A 19,381-nucleotide genomic window follows, 5' to 3' on the forward strand; every position below is an offset into this window, starting at 1 on the left:
TGCAAAATGCATGTTGTCCAGTTCTGGCTGAATTACTGCTCTGGATGTGTTGGTTTATCAGCAATTTGAGTCTATTGAGTTATTTCAGTTAATCTGATTAACCTAAAGCAGATTAATGGTCAAACTCCAGTCCTCCAGGTGACCTGCAGTGTTTAGATGAGCCACAGGTACCAAACCCTGGAATGAAATGGCTTAATTTCCTCCTTCCTGTGTGGATCAGAGCCTTAATGACCTAATTAATCTATGAGGTGATGCAGCAGAGGCTCATCTAAAAGCTGCAGAGCGGCGACCCTCCAGGACTGGACTTTGACTCCCGTGGAGCGGGTCGAGCTTCTGCTTTAAAGCAGAATATAAAGCAGTAATCCCTGTTTTGTCCACTAGGGGTCAGTAGTTGTCTGCATGTCTTTCTGTCTCAGCTCGCCCTGGTGTCTGATCCCGACCTGAACGACGCCGCCCTGCGGTCCGGCGGCAGCCCCGCCTCTCCGTCTACTTTCCGAGGCGCCCGCAAACATTTCCCCGGCGCCAAGCCGTTCGTCCCCGGCGACCCGGGCCAGCTGCTGTTCGCGCCGGGCGTCGCCATGGCGGAGCCGCTGTCGGTGGCGTGCGGCACGGAGGACGACTTTGATCTGGATCAGTTCGGCGTGGGCTACAACGGGCAGAGGAAGATCTACCGGGGGCGGGGGCAGAGGGGCAGGAGCGGCTACGACCCGAGCAGGGCCAGGCGTCGCTACGGCGACCAGGGGGCAGGGACTCATTTCTTCAACTCCTCCATCAGGGGGCGTGGCCGGGAGAGGGGCTACTAGCTTCAGCCAATGAGAGAGCAGCTTCTCGAACACTATGTTTCCTTCTCCTTTGGCTCTGCATGAAGTTTACGTCTCTGAACGGCTGAATGTGAAATCAGGCGGCGGCGACTAAAGGTCCATGTAACCTGTGAAGCTTGGGGAAGAGAAACCGTTTGGAAATTATTCACTGTTTTCCCTCCTGTTCAATACGAAGCACTGCTGCCTCCATGCTGAGAAAACCCAAATTCCCCACCGTCTTTCTGTCACTGGAAGGCATCGAAGTGTCTGAACGCGAGTTGTGGCGTCGAGGTGATGCGTTTGCAGGGCTCAGGTTTTATTCAGCGCTGTGTGTGTGTTTAGGTTTGTTTCGTGTGTTTAGGTTTGTTTCGTGTGTTTAGGTTTACTTCGTGTGTTTAGGTTTACTTCGTGTGTTTAGGTTTGTTTCGTGTGTTTAGGTTTGTTTCGTGTGTTTAGGTTTGTTTCTGTGTGTTTGCTGCTGGTTTCACCTTCTTTCTTCACTTTGGATCATCTAAACTCTGAGGAATCAGTGCCTTAAGTTTGCTACTTTTATTTGGTGAGAAACACTGCTGTACAGAACAAAGAATGTCTGCCTTGGATTTTTCTATGTGGTTAAATAAAAAGTTTGGTTCAAACTTTTACTTGGTTGCTTTTTATTCAGTCAACATAGCATTTTAAAAAACTGCTCCAGAAAATATGAAAAATGATTCAAGAATAACAATGTTACAAAGACCAATTAAAATCTTACAGCAATAGTTATTTTGAAACTAAAATTGAAAGCATTCTGATTGGCTGGTTCAACGTTCCTGAAACTTTTCCTGCTTCTTTCTGCTCTCTGATTGGACGACTGTGGGGACGTCGCGTTACATCTCTACAGATCAGACAAAGATGAAGAGTCATTTCCAGGTCAGGAAGCGTCTGTTTATTATGACTTGTAAATGCATGAGTGATAAAATTCGCTGCTGAATGTTCCACAGCGCCGCTGCCGGGTTAGCTCCGCCCACACGGTCGGGCCGACGCCACGCAGCACTTCTTCGTCTGACGCGTCACAACATGGCTGGATACTGAACGCAGCTCTGTACAGAAAGGCTGATGCGTTTTGTTTTGTTTATTTATCACGTTTGGGTGAAACGCGGCCGTGTGGAGGCGCCGCGTTGCCGGGAGGTCGCAGTCGGTCACGCCGGACGGCGGCTTTAGTCATCCAGGAAGAAATAGTTCCCGCTCTTCTTCTGCTCCGTGTCCTGGAAGAGACGATCGGGGAAGCTATTATTTTTGGCGACGTTTGATATTCATCGGAGCGTCGGCGGCGTAGAGCGGCGTCACACACCTTGATGGAGTTGAGCTTGTTGATCCTCGGCCTGAAGTTGTTGGGGTCTCTCCTGAACGTGATCTCCAGCAGCGACAGGAAGCGGTTCATCCCGGCCAGAAGACTCTGAGGCCTGAAGAAGAATCAGGTTTAAAACGACGCGTTTCAAAATGGCAGCCTCAAAAATATCAGATAAACAATTGAGACCAAAAATCTTTCATCTGATTTCTCTCAATTTTTACAAAATAAGTTAAAATAAGTTAATATAATGCTTTTTCTGATGCTCATTTTCTGATTCAGCTGTTTTGCTTGGGGTCAGAGGTTAAAGCTCTTTGGGGGGTCATGATCCAAAACGTTGGGGGCGGAGCTTACGTGTTCGCTGAGGTCTTCTTGGAGGGAATACCGTCGAAAACGATGACTCTGTCGGCCAAATACGTCGCCATGATGAAGTCGTGTTCCACCACAAACGCCGTCTTCTTGGCGTGAAGGATGTACCTGGGAAAAAAAACAAAAAACAGCAACAATGTTAAACAACAGCGCCCCCAACAGGAAGAAAAACATCAGAGCAACACATTTCTGTCGTCAGTAGAAAAGCTTTGCTATCGTCTGTTAGCTTTATGTGACTTGAAATAAATCTCTCAGAGCTGAAGCTGCTTAAACCCAGAAAACCTGAACCTGAGAGTTTTGTGCGTCTTCACCTCTTGATGACCCTGGCAGCCATCAACCTCTGCTCAGAGTCCAGGTACGCAGACGGCTCGTCGATCAGGTAAACGTCGGCCGGTTTGCCCAAACACAGCGTGAGGGCGACTCTCTGCAGCTCACCGCCAGACAGGTTCTGCACCTGGAGGAGGAGGAATAGGAGGAAGGTCAACCCAGAACCAGAACCAGAGCAGGGACTTTCTACAACCAACAATTTGACTCAAACGCTTCTTGTTCCTGTTTCAGCGCTAGGCTAGTGCTAGCATGTTGACTTTGTTTTTATATGACTCGTTGATCATATTAAAATAAATCTATAATGTTCTGAAAAGATGAGACCTAAAGTAGTCAAGTATTCACAAGCAGCTATTTGACTCAAAGAAGATCCTTGTTCCTGTTTGTTTCAGCGCTAGGCTAATGCTAGCATGTTTACTTTGTTTTTATGACCTGTTGACATCTCAGCTTATAATCTATTTTAGATTGGTTTGAGTTTTGAAAAAAGTCAAATGTTAATCTATTCATCCCAGTTTTCTATGTTTGAATCACAATTATTCAAAATGGCTCCTCTCTTCTTGTGTAGCTGAATTTCTCCATAACAATCAGAGAGAGATGAATAACCACCATTCGTTTTTGCCTGATGGAGACTTTCCTCATTAAGTTTGTTTACTGTACGATGTTTTATCTGCAGTTCTTACGTCCTGGTCGATGATGCTCTCGATCTGCATCGGCTTCATGACGTCGGTGATGAACTGCGGGTGCGTGTAAGCGTCTCTGATTTTCTCGTGGAGCAGAGCTCTGACGCTTCCCTGCAGACACAAGCATGCGAAGTTCAAACTATGTGAAAACAAAACAGCTTCCTAGTTTTTATTTTAGTGGCTGAATGCTTCACCTTGAACTTGGGGCTGATGGTCTGAGGCTTGTAGCTCACGTTTCAGGATGGGAACTTCCCCTGAAAGACGCAGGAAGGTCAAACACCAGCCAGTAAAGGTCAAACACCAGCCAGTGAAGGTCAAACACCAGCCAGTAAAGGTCAAACACCAGCCAGTGAAGGTCAAACACCAGCCAGTAAAGGTCATTCACCAGTAATGAGGAGGAAAACTCACCTCCTCCGTCAGGCTTGAGTCCTCCAGCCAACATCCTGATGAAGGTCGTCTTCCCTGTGCCTGCAGACGGCATCCGGACACTCAGGTTACTGGACTGTGGGCCGGTCAGGACCCGGTCAGGACCCGGTCAGGACCGAACCGGCAGCAGCTTACCGTTCTCTCCCAGCATCACCATGATCTCAGAGTCGGTGAACTCTCCTCCTTTGATGTCCAGAATGAACTCGCCCATCGTCTTCGCCATGTCTGGGTACTGAACCGACAAACAGCCGCATGTTAGGGGCAACCTGGCATTTCTGAGGGTCACAAGGTCACAACACGTCAAGATCAAAGAAACAACAACAGGAAACAACAGGAAAATAATATTTTAATAAGAAAAACTCACTTCATGTAGCTCTTTAAAAACAGATTCAGTTTGCATGAAGTTCTGCTACTGAAGCTAATTTAATGCTGATATAATAGTAAAAACTAGACCAAAGTATATATTCTCAACATTCCTCATTTTAATTTTGTTATTTTTCAGACTGAAATTCTCATAAAACTCCAACTTTATCCTCATAATTTAAACTGAGATTCTCAGCCTGGACCTGATGCTCCATCGTAGACCCGAATTAAAGTTTAAATAAACTTAGAGAAATACTCTTGTCAAACAAGATGGCCGCCCTCGCCGCCTGACAAGGACATTTTCCAAGAATTAAAATGTCAAAAACCAAACAATGGATTAGCTGATAATATTAAATGAAAGTGGAGCGTCGGCAGAAACTGAAGCAGAAACTCGCCTGGTAATGCCGGAGCCGCTTCACCTCCTCCTCATTGGCCGTTTCTGCCACTTTGAAGACCAATGATGTTTCCCGAAACCTGAGATTCTCCGTGGGAACGTAACCGTCCAGGAAGATGTTGATACCTGGAAGATGAAAAGACACAGAATGAGCTTTAAGAACTAGAACCTCCATGTTAGAGCAGATTCACATTTAAAGAATTTAAGAATATTTTGTTTGTTTTTTGTTAGCGTTTTTTTTCCAGGTTATTACATTTCTGAAGTTAACAGGTTCAGTCATTAGAAGGTTTGAAACGTTAGTAAATTGGCAACAGAACTTCTATTCTGACCAGAGAGGCTCATTAACTCTACAGATTTATTAACATTTGTCAGTTTTGCTTTCAGAAGTTCCAGGACCAACAGGCATCTTTATAAAATAAAACATTTGTTCAATTGATTTGGCCTCAAATTCAAAAGCAAAATCAGTGAAAGGTTATGAATAAAATATATTAATGGCTTGCCATACATCTTCTTGCATTGCTTTGGTGTGGAATGTGTTCGATAGTCTGAACAAAAATCTAAGTAAAACATGAAGAAATCTGCTGATTATTTTGAGTTTCTCTGCTTGTGGCTTCATGTCTGACATCAACGGGGCGTTTGAGTCTGACCTTCCCGGACGCTGAAGGGCATGGTGACAACTCCGTAGGCGCTGGGGACGCCGTACAGGCAGCAGATGAAGTCCGACAGGTAGTCCAACACGCTCAGGTCGTGCTCCACCACGATGATGTACCTGAAGCACAGAGTTATAAATCCAAAGCAGAATAAAAAGCATAAATCTGAACCGGAGGTGATCCGCGCCATCTTGGTAGGCAAACGCAGCTCAAAGCACAGCAGACTGATGGCTTTAAGATCAACAAAAATATATATGTGGGCTCTCTAGATCAATGTGAGATAAACACACTAATAAAATGGCTGCTGTCAGGATCGACCCAAATGAGACGCAGAAGGAAAATATGTCAAACCTGCTATGGTAAAGCTAACTAGCTAATGAACATGAGTGGAGTGTGCATGACATGGATTAGCCTGAAATAAGTGTTTAAATGGATTAGAAAAGGACGTACAAACACTGTGTGACTAACAAGGTTCTGGTGACTGTAATAAAACGTTAGCCACATGACCGTCTTAGCTAGCAGATAAAAGCTACACTGGCTAAGCTAATTTAGCTAGTTCAGCAGAAAGTACTACAGTAAATATTTATCTAAACATTACACAGAGTTCCCATAAATTGTGATCAAATAACAGTTGTAAGGTTCTTATACTTAAGAGCTAGTTTTGAGCTTGTTTTTGTCATAGCAACTCCACAGCAACTGCCTACCAAGATGGCCGTCAGTTTCAAAGTTCCTGGAAGTGACATCACACGAGAACCACGTTAAACCTCCAGGCGCTGCTCACCTGTCGGGGGTGATGAGCGAGCGGATGGTGATGGCCGCCTTCAGCCGCTGCTTCACGTCCAGGTAGCTGGACGGCTCGTCGAACATGAAGCTGAGACAGAAAACAGAACCGTCAGGATCCGGCTCGGCTCTCGGGTCCGGACAGAAACCTGAGTCGGACTCACATGTCGGCCTTCTGGATGCAGACCACGGCGCAGGCGAACCGCTGCAGCTCTCCTCCGGACAGATCCTCCACGTTCCTCTCCCGCAGGTGACTCAGATCTGAAGAGTTTGACTCGTTTAATCAATAAAATCACCAAAGATTCATTTTTAATCAAAGGTTTCCTTTGATTGATATGATTGGATTGAACGTCACATGAATATCAGTGCTTGAAAAAAGAACAAATCAGAAAAAGAATCTGAAGAAAAGATGCAAAGTTTTTTATGTCATTTTCCCTTTTTCATGCGGCGCTGCAGCCACTAATAAATCAATAATTAATCATCAATAAACTGTAAAGCCTAATCGCCTCGGTTCATAGAAAGTTGCAAGATTAAAAACAACCATATGAAATGAAATCATTTATAAAGTACAGGAGACGTAGTTTGTTCAATTTGAAATTTTTTAAAAGTATAACAATTTATTAATTTTTTAAATAAAAAAATGTATGTTTAAATTAAAAAATTTGTTAAATTAAAAAATACAGTTTGTTAATTTTATTCTTTAAACTTAAAATAACTATTTTTAAATTGAATTTCATTTCTGAAATTAAAAAATGTCTTTTTAAATTAATAAATTTTTAATTTAGAAATTTGTTCATTTTAAATTTACTTTTTGTTAATTTGCTACATTTGAAACAAACTTATTTTATTTCACTTAACATTTAAGTCATATTTAATATCTTACAACACATATATTTTTCAAAACTTCTGTATAAATTGTAGTTATATTATATTTAGAAATATTTAACACTGGATTGTGAGAACAAATAAATTTCCCATTAGGGATCAATAAAGTAGAATCTATTCTTTTCTCCTACAGCAGCAATTATGAAATTATTTACCAAAATGAAAGATGAATTTGCATAATCTTTCCTTACATCTTGACAGAAAAACAGTTTTACGATTTATATCCAGAGAGAAAACATGTTTTAAACGTTAAAATATCAGCCATTTTCTCAGCTTAATTTAAGTCAAATCCGAGTTGCTAGTTGTAGCGGCTAACCGGCTAGCAGCTAACAGGCTAGCGGTTCAGTAATGGATGAAGTTTTCTACCTAGTTGGTCGCAGATGATGTCCTGAGTGTCTGTGTCGTCTTTCCTGCTCAGGATGGCCCCTACTGACCCCTGCAGGCGGAAACGAGTCATTACAGCAGGTGGAGCCGCAAACTGAAGCCTGGACTGAAACGGCTGCTGGCTTCACCCACCTTGACGGTTTTTGGGATCTGGTCGACGTACTGCGGCTTGACGATGGCCCTCAGGTCGTCCTCCAGGATTTTAGTGAAGTAGTTCTGCAGCTCAGAACCTCGGAAGTAGGTCAGGATCTCCTGCCAGTCTGGAGGGTTCTGAAAAAAATTACTCAAAGCTAAAGGAAAATTCAAATATCTGGAGGATGAAGCAGTAATAGAACCAACATCTGTCACATTAGACTTTAGATCAGCATTGTAAATATTACTAAAGTTGTAATTTAGTAATATATATGAAATAGATATGAAAACGTGAACCTTATCTTCACTAAACAAAAGCTACTCCACCCTCATTCTTATCATAACCAAACCAAAACAAACTACCGTATTTTCTGGACTATGAGTCACAGTTTTTTCCCTCTTCATGAGAAATTTTTTAATTTATGTGACTCGTAGTCTGGGAACGATGGTAGTTAAGGCTGCCCAATTTATGGCCAACAGAGGTAATAAACTTACAATATTTAAGATAACGCAACGTTGCTACATGTCTGTCACACTGGATGAAATGTTAAAGAGCAAAGATGCAGGAGAACGGCTCCAACACTCACATCAAACTTCCCCAGGTTGGGTTTCTGTTTCCCAGCCAGGATCTTCAGGGCCGTGGACTTCCCGATACCGTTGGTCCCCACCAGCCCCAGAACCTCTCCGGGTCTGGGAATAGGCAGCCTGCAGCAACAAGCAGAAACAAACCTCAGATCATCTCCAGACTCATCCTGCAAGGAAACGAATCACTGGGGAACCGAGAGGAGAGAATCACCAAACTGTCAGCAAAGTTAGCAACAGTTAAATGATGTTCTTGGCATCATCCAGCCAAGAACAGAAAAATTATAAGAAAACGAGTCAGCAATGATGTGCTAGCAGCTGGTTAGCGGTAGCTTCAACTGCAGGTTTTATCAAGCAGCCCTTTGAGGACATTTATGATGTAGCTCAAACTAAAAATGAGTTTGATATCCGACGTACACGGAGGCAGCCATCTTGGATTCCCAACCTGTGACCTTTACTGCATGTTTTCTCTCTCTTTTTTCCTCTCATGTCCTGTTTGATCTGCTGCTAATAAATGCTACTAGAGCCAGAAAACCCTTCAGGAACACAAAAAATGTGGGAAATACTGGAATCAAATGTGATACTTTCCAGACTGGAAACCCTGAAGACGAATGTCTAAGCCCCAAACCTGTCTGGGACCAGACATTTCCCCATTAAAGCAAATATTTATAGATTATTATTACGTTATTAACTTGGTAATGAAGTTATGAGTGAGATCAATGGTATTAAAGAGAAAATGCATCATAAAAAACGTGTACTTAACAAATTGGTAAATGTCAAATTACAGTGGCAACAAGACAATTCATATATAAGTAAATAAGATTCTCTTCTTCCTGCTTCTTTCCCAGCTAAATATAGTATAATAAAATAAAATGAATAATTCACATAATGTATAGTTCTTACTGTATATATCACTGTATAAACTGCTGTATAGGCAATGTATATATATTTTCATTGTTCCTTTTATCTCTTAAAGGCTTTTTAAATCAAGCAATGGCTGACTCAGCTTCAGGTGGAGTTGAGGATCAGATGAATCTGCGTACCTGTGCAGTTTGAAGGAGTTGGCACAGTATCTGTGAGTCGTTTCTTTCTCCAGGTTGCTGGGAAGGTTGACGATGGACAACGCTCCGAACGGACATTTCTACGACCAAAACAGGAAGTGAGGAAGAGAGACCCGACTAAACTCACACAAACAATCCAGTCTGTGTGCTGCTACCTTGATGCAGATGCCGCAGCCTATGCACAGCGACTCTGAGATCCAGACGATCTTACTCTGAGGAGTCACCTCGATGCACAGCTTCCCTGCAAACACACGCAGCCCATCAGCTTCCTGCAGCATCAACAACAACAGCGCTCTGGGGTCCAAACACTCACCCATGCGGACCACCGGGCAGCTCTTCTTGCACTCCTGACGGCATTTTTTAGGTTTGCACTTGTCGTGGTTGACGATGGCGATCCTGGTGTTCTTATCCGCCATGTTGGAGGGCTGGAATGACGGACGCTAGCGCCTACGGAGCTGGAAAGAGGCAGACAGAGGAGAGAAGATGAAGGAAAAGAATCAAACCTTTAATCTTTACTGCAGCAGCAGAGACAGAACTGCTGAGTTCATTCATCTGATTCCAGGTCTTGAAGTCAGGATTCCTCTATTTAATCCAGAACCACTAAACTAACAGACTAGGAAACAAAATCAAAGAGAAGGAAACTGATTTAGGATTCAAAACAAGCTGGATGTAAATAGTTTTGATTCAATAAAACAGGAGAAACTGGAAGAGTCCAACAGTTTCTGTCCCACAGAATTAAATATTAGACTTTAAATATTATAAATCATATTAATTTAAGATTTTCTCAGAGTTGCTGTTGAGGCTGATGACAGGATGAATCTCCTGTAGCAGTCTGTGGTTCTTACTGCTGAGGCCTCTGACTGAAGACTGTCACTGTGAGTTAATGAGCAGGTTTTGTGCATTAATATGATCTTATATTTTTATTTACATTAGGGCTTAAACGATTGATCGTGACTAATCGATTATTGAAATAATCAATTGATGTAGTAATTGACTAATTACAGACTCTAAAGAAGGTTATTTTCTGAAAAAACATAATCAGAACATAAGCCAAAACTAAACTATTTATTTTGCATTTAAGATTAAAAAACTTTTTCCTGTGAATATTTTATAGCATTTAAGCAAAAAAATCATTATTTTCTTATTTTAAAACTTATTTGTTTATTTGCATCTTTAAATGTAATCTTATACTATAATATTTAAGAAACGCTTCGATGAAAAATCTACAGTATGTGGCAATTTTTAAATTCGATTAATCGTCTTAATCAATTGATTGATTCGATAACTGTTGGTTTCAGGCCTAATTTCCATTTATTTTGTGGTAGGTAATAGATGCTCAGATTTATTGAAAGAAAACATACACTTTAGTTTTTGCTTGGAGAATATTAGATTCTAAAATGAGTAAATTAAGGGTAAATTTAAGCATTTCAAAGAGTTTTAACTCCATGAGGACCAGATGGGAGAAGAAGAAACACATATAGTCTGATGCCAAATCCTTCAAACTTTGACCTGCAGCTTCGTGGTTCAGACCCTGACAGAGTGGAATGTTATTTTTAGGCTCGATCAGGATTTTCAGTTGCAGCATCTGAACCTGTCCGGTTCTGATAAACCCAAACACTAAACGGTTTCTTCCTGACGTGCGGTGGTTCCTCTGCAGTCTGCGTCACACCTGCATATTGGACCGGGCCTGTAACTGTTCAAAACCACCAGACACGATTGACCAACATTTAACTCCTAATCACTGACGCGTTCAGGTTTTCTGCGTCCAAATAAAACGTGACGGGCGGTGGCGACCAGCGTCTGAGGTGGATTTACTCCACAATACATTTACAAATATCAAATCAAACATAAGCCGAAATCATCAAATGAGCCACATGCTTGATAAAACACAGAAATATGTGCCCTAATATATATGTTAGGTTGTTAACTTGTGATAATGTTAAATTAATGGGAAACCAAGCGGAGTTCGGGAGATTACCTTCCGATTTTACAGCCTAGTAGGAAATATTTGGTTTCTGCTAACCAACAAGCTCTCATTGAGAATTAAAACGGATAATATAATGAATCAATTTAAAATTCCCAAAGCAAAGCTAGAAAGAGTGACTAGATACAGTCAGTAGGGGACGCTAACAGCTAGCGGTTAGCTTGAGGCCCGCACCGTGACAGCTGCTCATTCTACAGCAACAAACAGAGAAAGCCAAACAAAATCCTGGGTGACAGGTTGAAAACTCACCCCTCTTCGGCTCCCCTAACCTGCCTTCGGTAAAAATTAAATATAGGAGCTGATTGGAAACAAATATTTGGGAGTAAAAACTGTTTTTTTCCCCAGCAACGTGTTTCACTTGAAGCCGGCTGGAAAGATGGCGGGAGTGACGCACATTTTAGTGCGACGCGGTGCGCTTGACGTTTACAAGAAGCGACGCAAAGCAGGAGCAGGAACATAACAGCACTCATTTCTTTTAGGCTTTTCCCCCTAAATTTTTAAATAAAATTCCATCTCATGTGTTGACACGGTGTCTTTAGAGGAATATTTTAACGCATATTGTGAGTTCCGCTGTCATGGTTTTGTTTTAAACGGAGTTTTTGCGGGTTTAGAGGAGTTTTAGTGTGAAAACTCGAGGTACGAGCCGCTAGCTGCGGTAATTTTAACATGTTTACTTGCTGTTTCTGGCGAAATAAGTGGCTGGCAGTTAAATCTGACATGGCGACTTTTTCGCAATATCTTAATAAACTTGTTCAGATCCTGAAACCGATCATCTAATGTGCTAACAGTAGTTTATGTGTAAATTAGTTTTAAGAAATGTACAAGAAATTCGCTTTGAGTATAAACTTTCTTCCGTTTCCATAGCAGCACGATGGCCACCCCCAGCAAGACCCCACCCGGAGCCGACCCGAAGCAGCTGGAGCGGACCGGGACGGTCCGGGAGATCGGCTCCCAGGCGGTGTGGTCGCTGTCCTCCTGTAAACCAGGTAGGAACCGCATCCACACAAACGCGCACATTTCGAGGGGAGTGTGTGGAAAACACGCGTCCTGTGCGCAGGGTTTGGAGTGGATCAGCTGAGGGATGACAACCTGGAGACCTACTGGCAGTCAGACGGATCCCAGCCGCACCTGGTCAACATTCAGTTCAGGTATTTCTGGAAAATCCTTCTCAATCACATCCGGTCTCTTCTTACTTCAGATTCACGCTGGCTCTTATATAGACCCAGTTAAATTGTTCAACATCTGTTAGAAATCATGTTGAATGTAGATCTATACTTATTAATAATCTCAATACATCACTGTCAGTGACTTTACTCTGTACTAAAGTTTGTAGGTTTCTTTTAATCTCTACATATTTTGTTAAAACTTTCATCTAGCCATAAGGAAACGATAAGAAAAGAACAATTAGAGTAAGATTTTATCATAATATTACTGAATCATTTCTTTCAGTCTTTTAAATTTAAAGTGCTTTAAAATACCATTCGCGTACAATAACTTTTCAAACTTTGTCACATTGAAATTTATATTAGGATTTATTTGCATTAGTTCAACTAAAAGTAGGTCACAATTGTGAACTGATGGGAAAAGATATGTGTTTTTAGCGGTAACAATCTGAAAAGTGTGGCATGCTACTCCACCTTTCCGTTTAGCTGCAGCTGCAAATCGTTTGGGACTTTTCTCTACCAGATGAGAATTTTGTAAAACCACTCCAGCTTAGTCACACTGGATGGATTCTCTTTTGGATTTAGCTTTTAGGCTTTGATTGGACCATTCCAACACATAAATAAATGCACACCACACTTTTCAGACATGTATTTATTATTAAAAATAAATTATGGGAAGTTTTGGCAGAAATAGAAAAATGTGTAGGTTTGATTTTATTCAATATGAAAAAGCTACAAGTAGTTTTTAACTTCAACCACAAATTATAACTTCTACATATTTGTACATTTTAGAGAAAAGCAGATTTTAGAGCAGAGTTTTGTAGTTTTTTTTTTTGTTTGTTACGTTTCTGATTTCTGTGTCGTATGCTTGCCTCTGATTGGACCTCTGGTCGTCTGCAGGAGAAGGACGACCGTGAAGATGTTGTGTATTTACGCCGATTATAAATCAGATGAAAGTTACACGCCCAGTAAAATCTCTGTGAGAGTGGGCAACAATTTCCACAACCTTCAAGAGATCAGGGTAAGTTTGTGTTTCTACAGCTCAGAGATCACAGCTGCTGGGTGTTAAACCCGTCCGATTGTCTCTTCTTCGTCTCTGCAGCAGCTGGAGATGGTGGAGCCCAGCGGCTGGATTCACATTTCTCTACTAAATCAGGTAAAAACATCCAGTCTCTGTTTTTGGATTCAGCAAAAACAGAAGGCGGTGCAAAACTTATCCTTTTTTTTTTGCCTGTTGGAAATATAAAAACATTTTTCAAAGGGTTGAAAGGTTGAAGATATCTGTGTTTAAGGCCACTGATTTACATCTGTTTTTAAAATAAAATTAAGAGACTAAAGTCGTATGAGAGTAAAGTTGAGAAAAACCAATATATTAAAACTTTATTCTTGTAATTTTATGACTTTATTCTCGTAATATTACATTCTTCTCAAAATATTCTGACTTTATCATCAAGTTATTTGAACTTAATTCTCCTCATTTTATTTTATTTTTTAAAGTATGGCTCTAATACTTATTTGCACAAAACAAACCCTGTATTTGAAATGTTAATTTTCATAAATTATTTGTTTATTTTATCTCAGTTGTTCCTGAAACTATTTTAAAAACCTGAAAACTGCATTTTATTTCGTCCTGAATGTAATTCCGGGTTTCACCACCTGGCGGCAGTGTTGCTCTGCAGCATAAAACTTTCAAAGACTTTAGTATTTAGATTTTTTTAAAATCCAGGTACAAATTAAAAGCATCCCAAAGTATTTCTGTATTTATTTTCACTTTATTTATTCCTTTTTTTTCAGTATCTAACTTTTAATTTCTGTGTTTTCAGCGAACAAATGAACCGATCAGTACCTTCATGATCCAGATCGCCGTGCTTGCCAACCACCAGAACGGCAGAGACACACACATGCGGCAGATCAAGGTTTACACGCCCGTGGAGGAGAGCTCCATCGGCAAGTTCCCACGATGCACCACGGTGGACTTCATGATGTACCGCACCATCAGGTGATCCGATCCGGCCGATCCGGGACTCTCAGGATCAGAGGAAAGAAGACGGAGACTGAGCTGCTCGTTTGGACCGACGGGTTCAACCGATCGGCTTCCCACTGGTTATGATTGGGTTGGGATATTTCAGGTTGCCAATATTTAAAGTTGCTTTGATGAGGGACTGAAACTGGGTTTGGAGTGAAACCGTTGTGCCAACAATTCCTCTGGGTTTGTTTTTTAAACTGTGAAATAAATGTTTCAAACCAAAAATGTGACTCTTGTTAATGAGTGAAGCATAAATGGCATTAAAAATCATAATCCCAGATCAACAGAGAATCTGTTCCTATTCTCTAATCCAGATGACTAGAGTGCTAAAGTGTATTAAATTAATCTCTTTTCTCAAACTTAAACACACAAATAAACCTTTAAGACAATGTGGAAAATAGCTGAGTTTCACACACTGGACTGTCAGTTACAAGAATAGAGTCATAATATGAGAATAAAGTCTTAATAAAATGAGAAGTTATTTTTTGAGAATAGTCATAGAATTATGATTTTATTCTCATATTTTTCAACTTTATTCCCTTAAAAATATGACTTTATTTTTGTAATTCTATTTTCTTATTTCTTACCTTGGTCCAAATACTCCACTATGAAAATGTTTTATCAAGACAAATCAACTTTATTTACTTGGCATGGGAGTAAAAATACTTTACATCAATTAAGTTAAATATTGCATTTTGTTTTTGTTAAATTGATTACACATTTTTAAAGTGCCTATCGCCTGAACATCTCGTCCCCTAAAAGCAGATAAACCAAACCAAAAAAAAAAATAAATGAACTTGATAAAGTTCTTAATTAAAAAGTCTTTAAAGTATAACTTTGAACAATGGAGGCATTGTTCAAAGTTCAGTAATGACCTCATGGTGAAAACTAGTGATGGAAATTACAATTTTCAGCAAAATAATCTCTATTTCAGTTTCATGAACTCAGCAGAGTCTCCTCCTCGGTAGGAATGTAAGTAGAAATAGAACTGGATCCCAGCATGCAGAGGCTCAGTGAATCTGGTCTGGACTCTGTGCAGGAGAGTCATGGATTCAGAGACACTGTAGAAACACAGAATACCTGCTCTGTGGTCCAGGTACACTCCCACTCTGGAGGAAACTGGTCCTGGTACCTGAGTTTCAACACCATTGTGCCAGAGAGTAAAACCCGTTTTCTGACACGATATTGACCAGGAGTTCTCATTGAACCCAAATGCACATTTGTTGGATTTTCCTGCTCTGCTGATGTTCTTGTATGAAACGGCGACATCAACTCCTCTTCCTCTCCTCTTCACCTCCCAGTAGCATCGTCCAGTCAGACTCTCTGCTCAGGACCTGGAACCAGTCAGTGAATCTTTCTGGATGATCAGCATAAGACAGCCGATGATTCATTAACGTTGCTTTTCTGTTCCCATCAGACAATAACACGTATTTGTTTGCTGTGTTTGGATGCAGCCTGATTCTGCATGAATACTTTAAGAATCCAGCTCTGTTCTTCGGTTCTGTTTCTGGCAGGAAGGCACCGACTTCAGTGACTCTTAGTTCATCCAGTAACCAGAGATAACAAATAAACTTCCGGTCAGTTCGGCAGAAGATCTTCATCGCCTCATCGTGACGAGAGCAGATGTTCTCCTGGAGCTTCTTGATGGGGTTTGCTAGAATGTGTTTCTATAACGGTGGAGCATCATAGTGAGGCTGGAGATGATTCTTGACAGTAGGAAGCTGGGCAGGTTAAACAGGACTTGGCCGCTTTGATTTTCCTCCCAGTGCAGACATCGCAGGCCACATCTTCAGGTCCAGCATAGCAGTGATCAGCTTGGGGTCCAGTCTTCTTCAGATCCTCCACCAACTCTGCTAACATAATGCTTTTCTCCAGGACAGGCCTTGGTCTGAATGCTTTCCTGCACTGAGGGCAGCTGCAGATTCCCTCTGATCTCCATCCCAGAAGTATTGAATGCAGTTCATGCAGTAGCTGTGTCCACAGGGAATAGTCACCGGATGCCTCAGTAGATCCAAACAGATGGAACAGGAGTATTTCCTTCGATCCAGGTGAAATTCCTTGTAAGCCATTGTACCGTTCAGTCAGAACAGTCCTGTAAGTTTCATTTCCTCTCAACAGAAACTGCTTTGCCTGATCATATAAATGACAGCTCACGCCCAGAATACAACCTGTGACGCTGCTAGGGAGGAATTGTTGTCTTGGTCCAGGGAGGAGCCAACCTCTAACGCCGTAAACAGAAATAATTCACATTTAGTTTTTATTGTTTATTTTCCAACTTTAATAAAGTTTTCAGAAAGCACAAGTTTGGAACATTCACTAATGCATGTAAGCAATAAATCAGTTGCATTTGCATGTTTTATTGTTTTCTCTTTTTCAAAACCTGGATGATGAAACTCTTCAGTCTGCTGATTTGGTCTCAACTGATTAATTATTTTAAGAATAATTTGTTTCAGAGATTTCACAATTCACTTAATTTGTTGTTTGCGCTGTTTGTTTATTTTGGATATTTAAAATGTTTTCCAGCTCCAGTGTTAAATATTCATTACTGTGTTTTGCATTATTATTATGCTATTACCATTTTATTACTTAAAAATGGTCTCAAAGATGAAGTTGTAACACCCATGTGATTACCTCAGTTTGTCCACTAGAGGGAGCCGGAGTTCGGACTTCCGGGTCTGACAAAATAAACCAAGTACACCTTGTAAATATTTTTTCGTATCAACGAGTCACATGATCTACAACCGGAAGTCAGCGCTGGCGCAAACCACGAAGAAGAAACGACATGAAATAGTTAGAGGAATTTTTTATATGTATATTTGTGGTGCGAAAAAACTTTGTCACTGATTTTAATTATGTTTCGTATTTTATAAAAACAGCAATTTGAAAATTGTGTTTTTTTATTTTTTTTTATTTTAATTTTTTACATTAGCCAAATATTGGCCAAGATTTGTTCACATTTGTAATTTAAATGCGATAACTGGTTCGGTGGTTAGTCCTTAAAAACAGGCGAACAACAGAACTGACCAACTCTAAGCACAAAGAAAACCAAATAGGTTTAATTATTTTCTTTTTCTTGCTCTATATTCAGACTCACAGCAGATTATATCACTGAGGCTCCTCACATCATCAGTTTGTGTGTTTATCTTGTTAATGTAATTGCCGTAAAGCGCACACCAACACCAGGCCCAGTTTCATCTCTCTAAAAGCTCGGCTCTGCCTGTTTTACGACCAGCATGATGATGTCCAGCAGAAAGCTCTGGAGAGATTCACACAGCTGGATGTGCTTCCTTACCCAGAGCAGGTGTTTGTGTTATTTGATCATACATCATATATATATATATATATAGACCAGCCAATGTAGTGTTTCTTTGTGACCGATGGGGGTGTGGAGATGGAAGAGATGAAACAGGCCCACATAAACGCAGCGCAGTGCTACGAGCTCAACATACATAATCAATCAGGCCCCTGTGTGAACTGCAAAGATAAAATATGGGTTACACACAGCGTAGTGGGCCAGGCTGGTGTGTGTAGGACGACAGGAAAAGAAAAGAAAAGCTCTGAGCAGCACACAGTGAAACACATAAAGTAGTTATTTCTGATGCTTAGATATTTGTTTTATCTTTCATTTATTTTGTTTCTGTTTTAAACTAGATGAACTGATATGTTTCATACACAATGTAAAATACTGACTTAAGAATCCAAGTATTTAAAAATACTCAACAGGATTGATTATAGATTGAGGTTTTAATACAAGTTTCTCAAAAAAGTGTAAAATGTAAAAGCTCTGACTGCTTTTAAAAGTCAATTAAACATAAAGATTCATGACAGAAAAAAAACAAACGCTTGGAATCGACTTTTATTTAGATTAAGGCTAAATGCTAGTAAGAGCCAAGCTAACAGCTGGTTAGTGTAAAGTTAGCATGTAGTCTAAGTCAAATGTGACTCAGAGTTATTGCTAGTAATGCTAACAGCTAGACAGTTTATAGCTACTAGCTTGTAAGAATCATGTTAACGGCTCATCAGGTCCTGGTCTAACTGTAGCAAACTAATGAGTCAAGCTAACTGCTACGCAAAGTAAGGCTAACATCTAGTCTGAGTTTATGAGGCTCAAGCTAGCAGTTTGTCAGACTCATGTTGACAGTTAAGCTAACAGCTGTTTAGCATAAGTTAGCAGGTAGCCCAGGTCAAGCTTCAGTCTAATACCACAAGGTAACAACCTGTCAATGACTAGCTAACAGGTATCGCCTGTGAGTAGCTTGGAATCTGAGTCAGAATAATGAGTAGCTAAAGTCAAGCTAACACAGAGCCGTGAAACGCAGCAAACCCAGGAAGGGAAATTAACACAAACACCTGGACAGGTTGGAGGATAAATATGCTTCTCTCTCAGTGAGAGTCGGGAGTTTCATGAAAACTGTGAAGATGAAACTCATGTAAAATGAAGATTTGCCAAATCAGGTAGATAGAAACAGTGTGATATGATGATTTGTTTTTGTTATTAGCCATTTCTTCACTCCCCAAACAATTGGTGCCCAACATGGGGCCTGAACCCCATTTCCCTGGAAGCAATGGAAGAAAGATGACATTCCTGGTAATTATTGATCGTTAACATTACACCAGGCTCCACAGAGCAACTAATGCAGAAACTATTTAACACACATGTTTATGTAATGAGTTCATTTCCAGCCACCTGTGATAATCACAATGCAGCAGTTTTCTTGGTTTTAGTGTCTTGTAGAAAAAAGGACAACAATACATATTGCAAGACAGGACAACTTTATTATTGTATTTTATGTACAAAGTAAAATTACATCAATTTTAGGCACAAAATCAAATGTATATTTGGTTGAGTAAAATTTGTAAAAGGTAAAATTTCATGAATATAAGCTACTATAACAGAGCTTCCTCTTCCATAAATTGACTAAATCTAATAAAATCAAGACATAAGTGAACTTTTAAAGAAAGGTGATTGACAATTGAACATTTAATAATGATGACATAGTTAAAGACAGCAAGAAATATATGTGAAAATTACAGAATTTAATCAACTGTTCCTA

General features: G+C 40.5%; 2 protein-coding genes and 1 pseudogene across 2 annotated transcripts; 1 reads left to right on the forward strand and 2 right to left on the reverse strand.

Annotated features, from left to right (window-relative positions):
• Positions 1 to 1,699: 1,699 nt before the first annotated feature.
• LOC129376641 (ATP-binding cassette sub-family E member 1-like) lies at positions 1,700 to 11,511 on the reverse strand. Its single transcript, XM_055056229.1, is given in 20 exon segments — positions 1,700 to 2,041; positions 2,128 to 2,239; positions 2,479 to 2,601; positions 2,805 to 2,947; positions 3,498 to 3,608; positions 3,692 to 3,733; positions 3,735 to 3,751; positions 3,906 to 3,965; positions 4,059 to 4,155; positions 4,682 to 4,806; positions 5,328 to 5,449; positions 6,112 to 6,201; positions 6,275 to 6,371; positions 7,362 to 7,431; positions 7,512 to 7,649; positions 8,099 to 8,216; positions 9,137 to 9,234; positions 9,310 to 9,395; positions 9,468 to 9,609; positions 11,388 to 11,511. Coding segments are annotated over 19 exon segments (1,800 nt in total). The 5' UTR covers positions 9,571 to 9,609; positions 11,388 to 11,511; the 3' UTR covers positions 1,700 to 1,993.
• A 68-nt stretch (positions 11,512 to 11,579) lies between these two features.
• Positions 11,580 to 14,546, forward strand: LOC129376647 (anaphase-promoting complex subunit 10). Its single transcript, XM_055056234.1, has 6 exons — positions 11,580 to 11,774; positions 12,003 to 12,124; positions 12,196 to 12,286; positions 13,202 to 13,322; positions 13,404 to 13,457; positions 14,125 to 14,546. The coding sequence occupies exons 2-6, from the start codon at positions 12,010 to 12,012 to the stop codon at positions 14,302 to 14,304; spliced, it is 561 nt and encodes a 186-aa protein (XP_054912209.1). The 5' UTR covers positions 11,580 to 11,774; positions 12,003 to 12,009; the 3' UTR covers positions 14,305 to 14,546.
• Positions 14,547 to 15,263: 717 nt separating this feature from the next.
• LOC129376469 (E3 ubiquitin/ISG15 ligase TRIM25-like) lies at positions 15,264 to 16,396 on the reverse strand (annotated as a pseudogene).
• Between the last annotated feature and the right edge of the window lie 2,985 nt (positions 16,397 to 19,381).

The sequence above is a fragment of the Poeciliopsis prolifica genome, unplaced genomic scaffold (assembly GCF_027474105.1).
Source record: "Poeciliopsis prolifica strain line A6 unplaced genomic scaffold, Auburn_PproV2 SCAFFOLD044, whole genome shotgun sequence".
Taxonomy (NCBI): domain Eukaryota; kingdom Metazoa; phylum Chordata; class Actinopteri; order Cyprinodontiformes; family Poeciliidae; genus Poeciliopsis; species Poeciliopsis prolifica.

Excerpts from the sequence above, each read along its gene's own strand:
- LOC129376647 (XM_055056234.1), top strand. The coding sequence starts at position 12,010 with ATGGCCACCCCCAGCAAGACCCCACCCGGAGCCGACCCGAAGCAGCTG. Across the intron at positions 12,287-13,201 it reads CTGGTCAACATTCAGTTCAG|GAGAAGGACGACCGTGAAGA; the intron begins GTATTTCTGGAA and ends GGTCGTCTGCAG. Across the intron at positions 13,323-13,403 it reads ACAACCTTCAAGAGATCAGG|CAGCTGGAGATGGTGGAGCC; the intron begins GTAAGTTTGTGT and ends TCGTCTCTGCAG.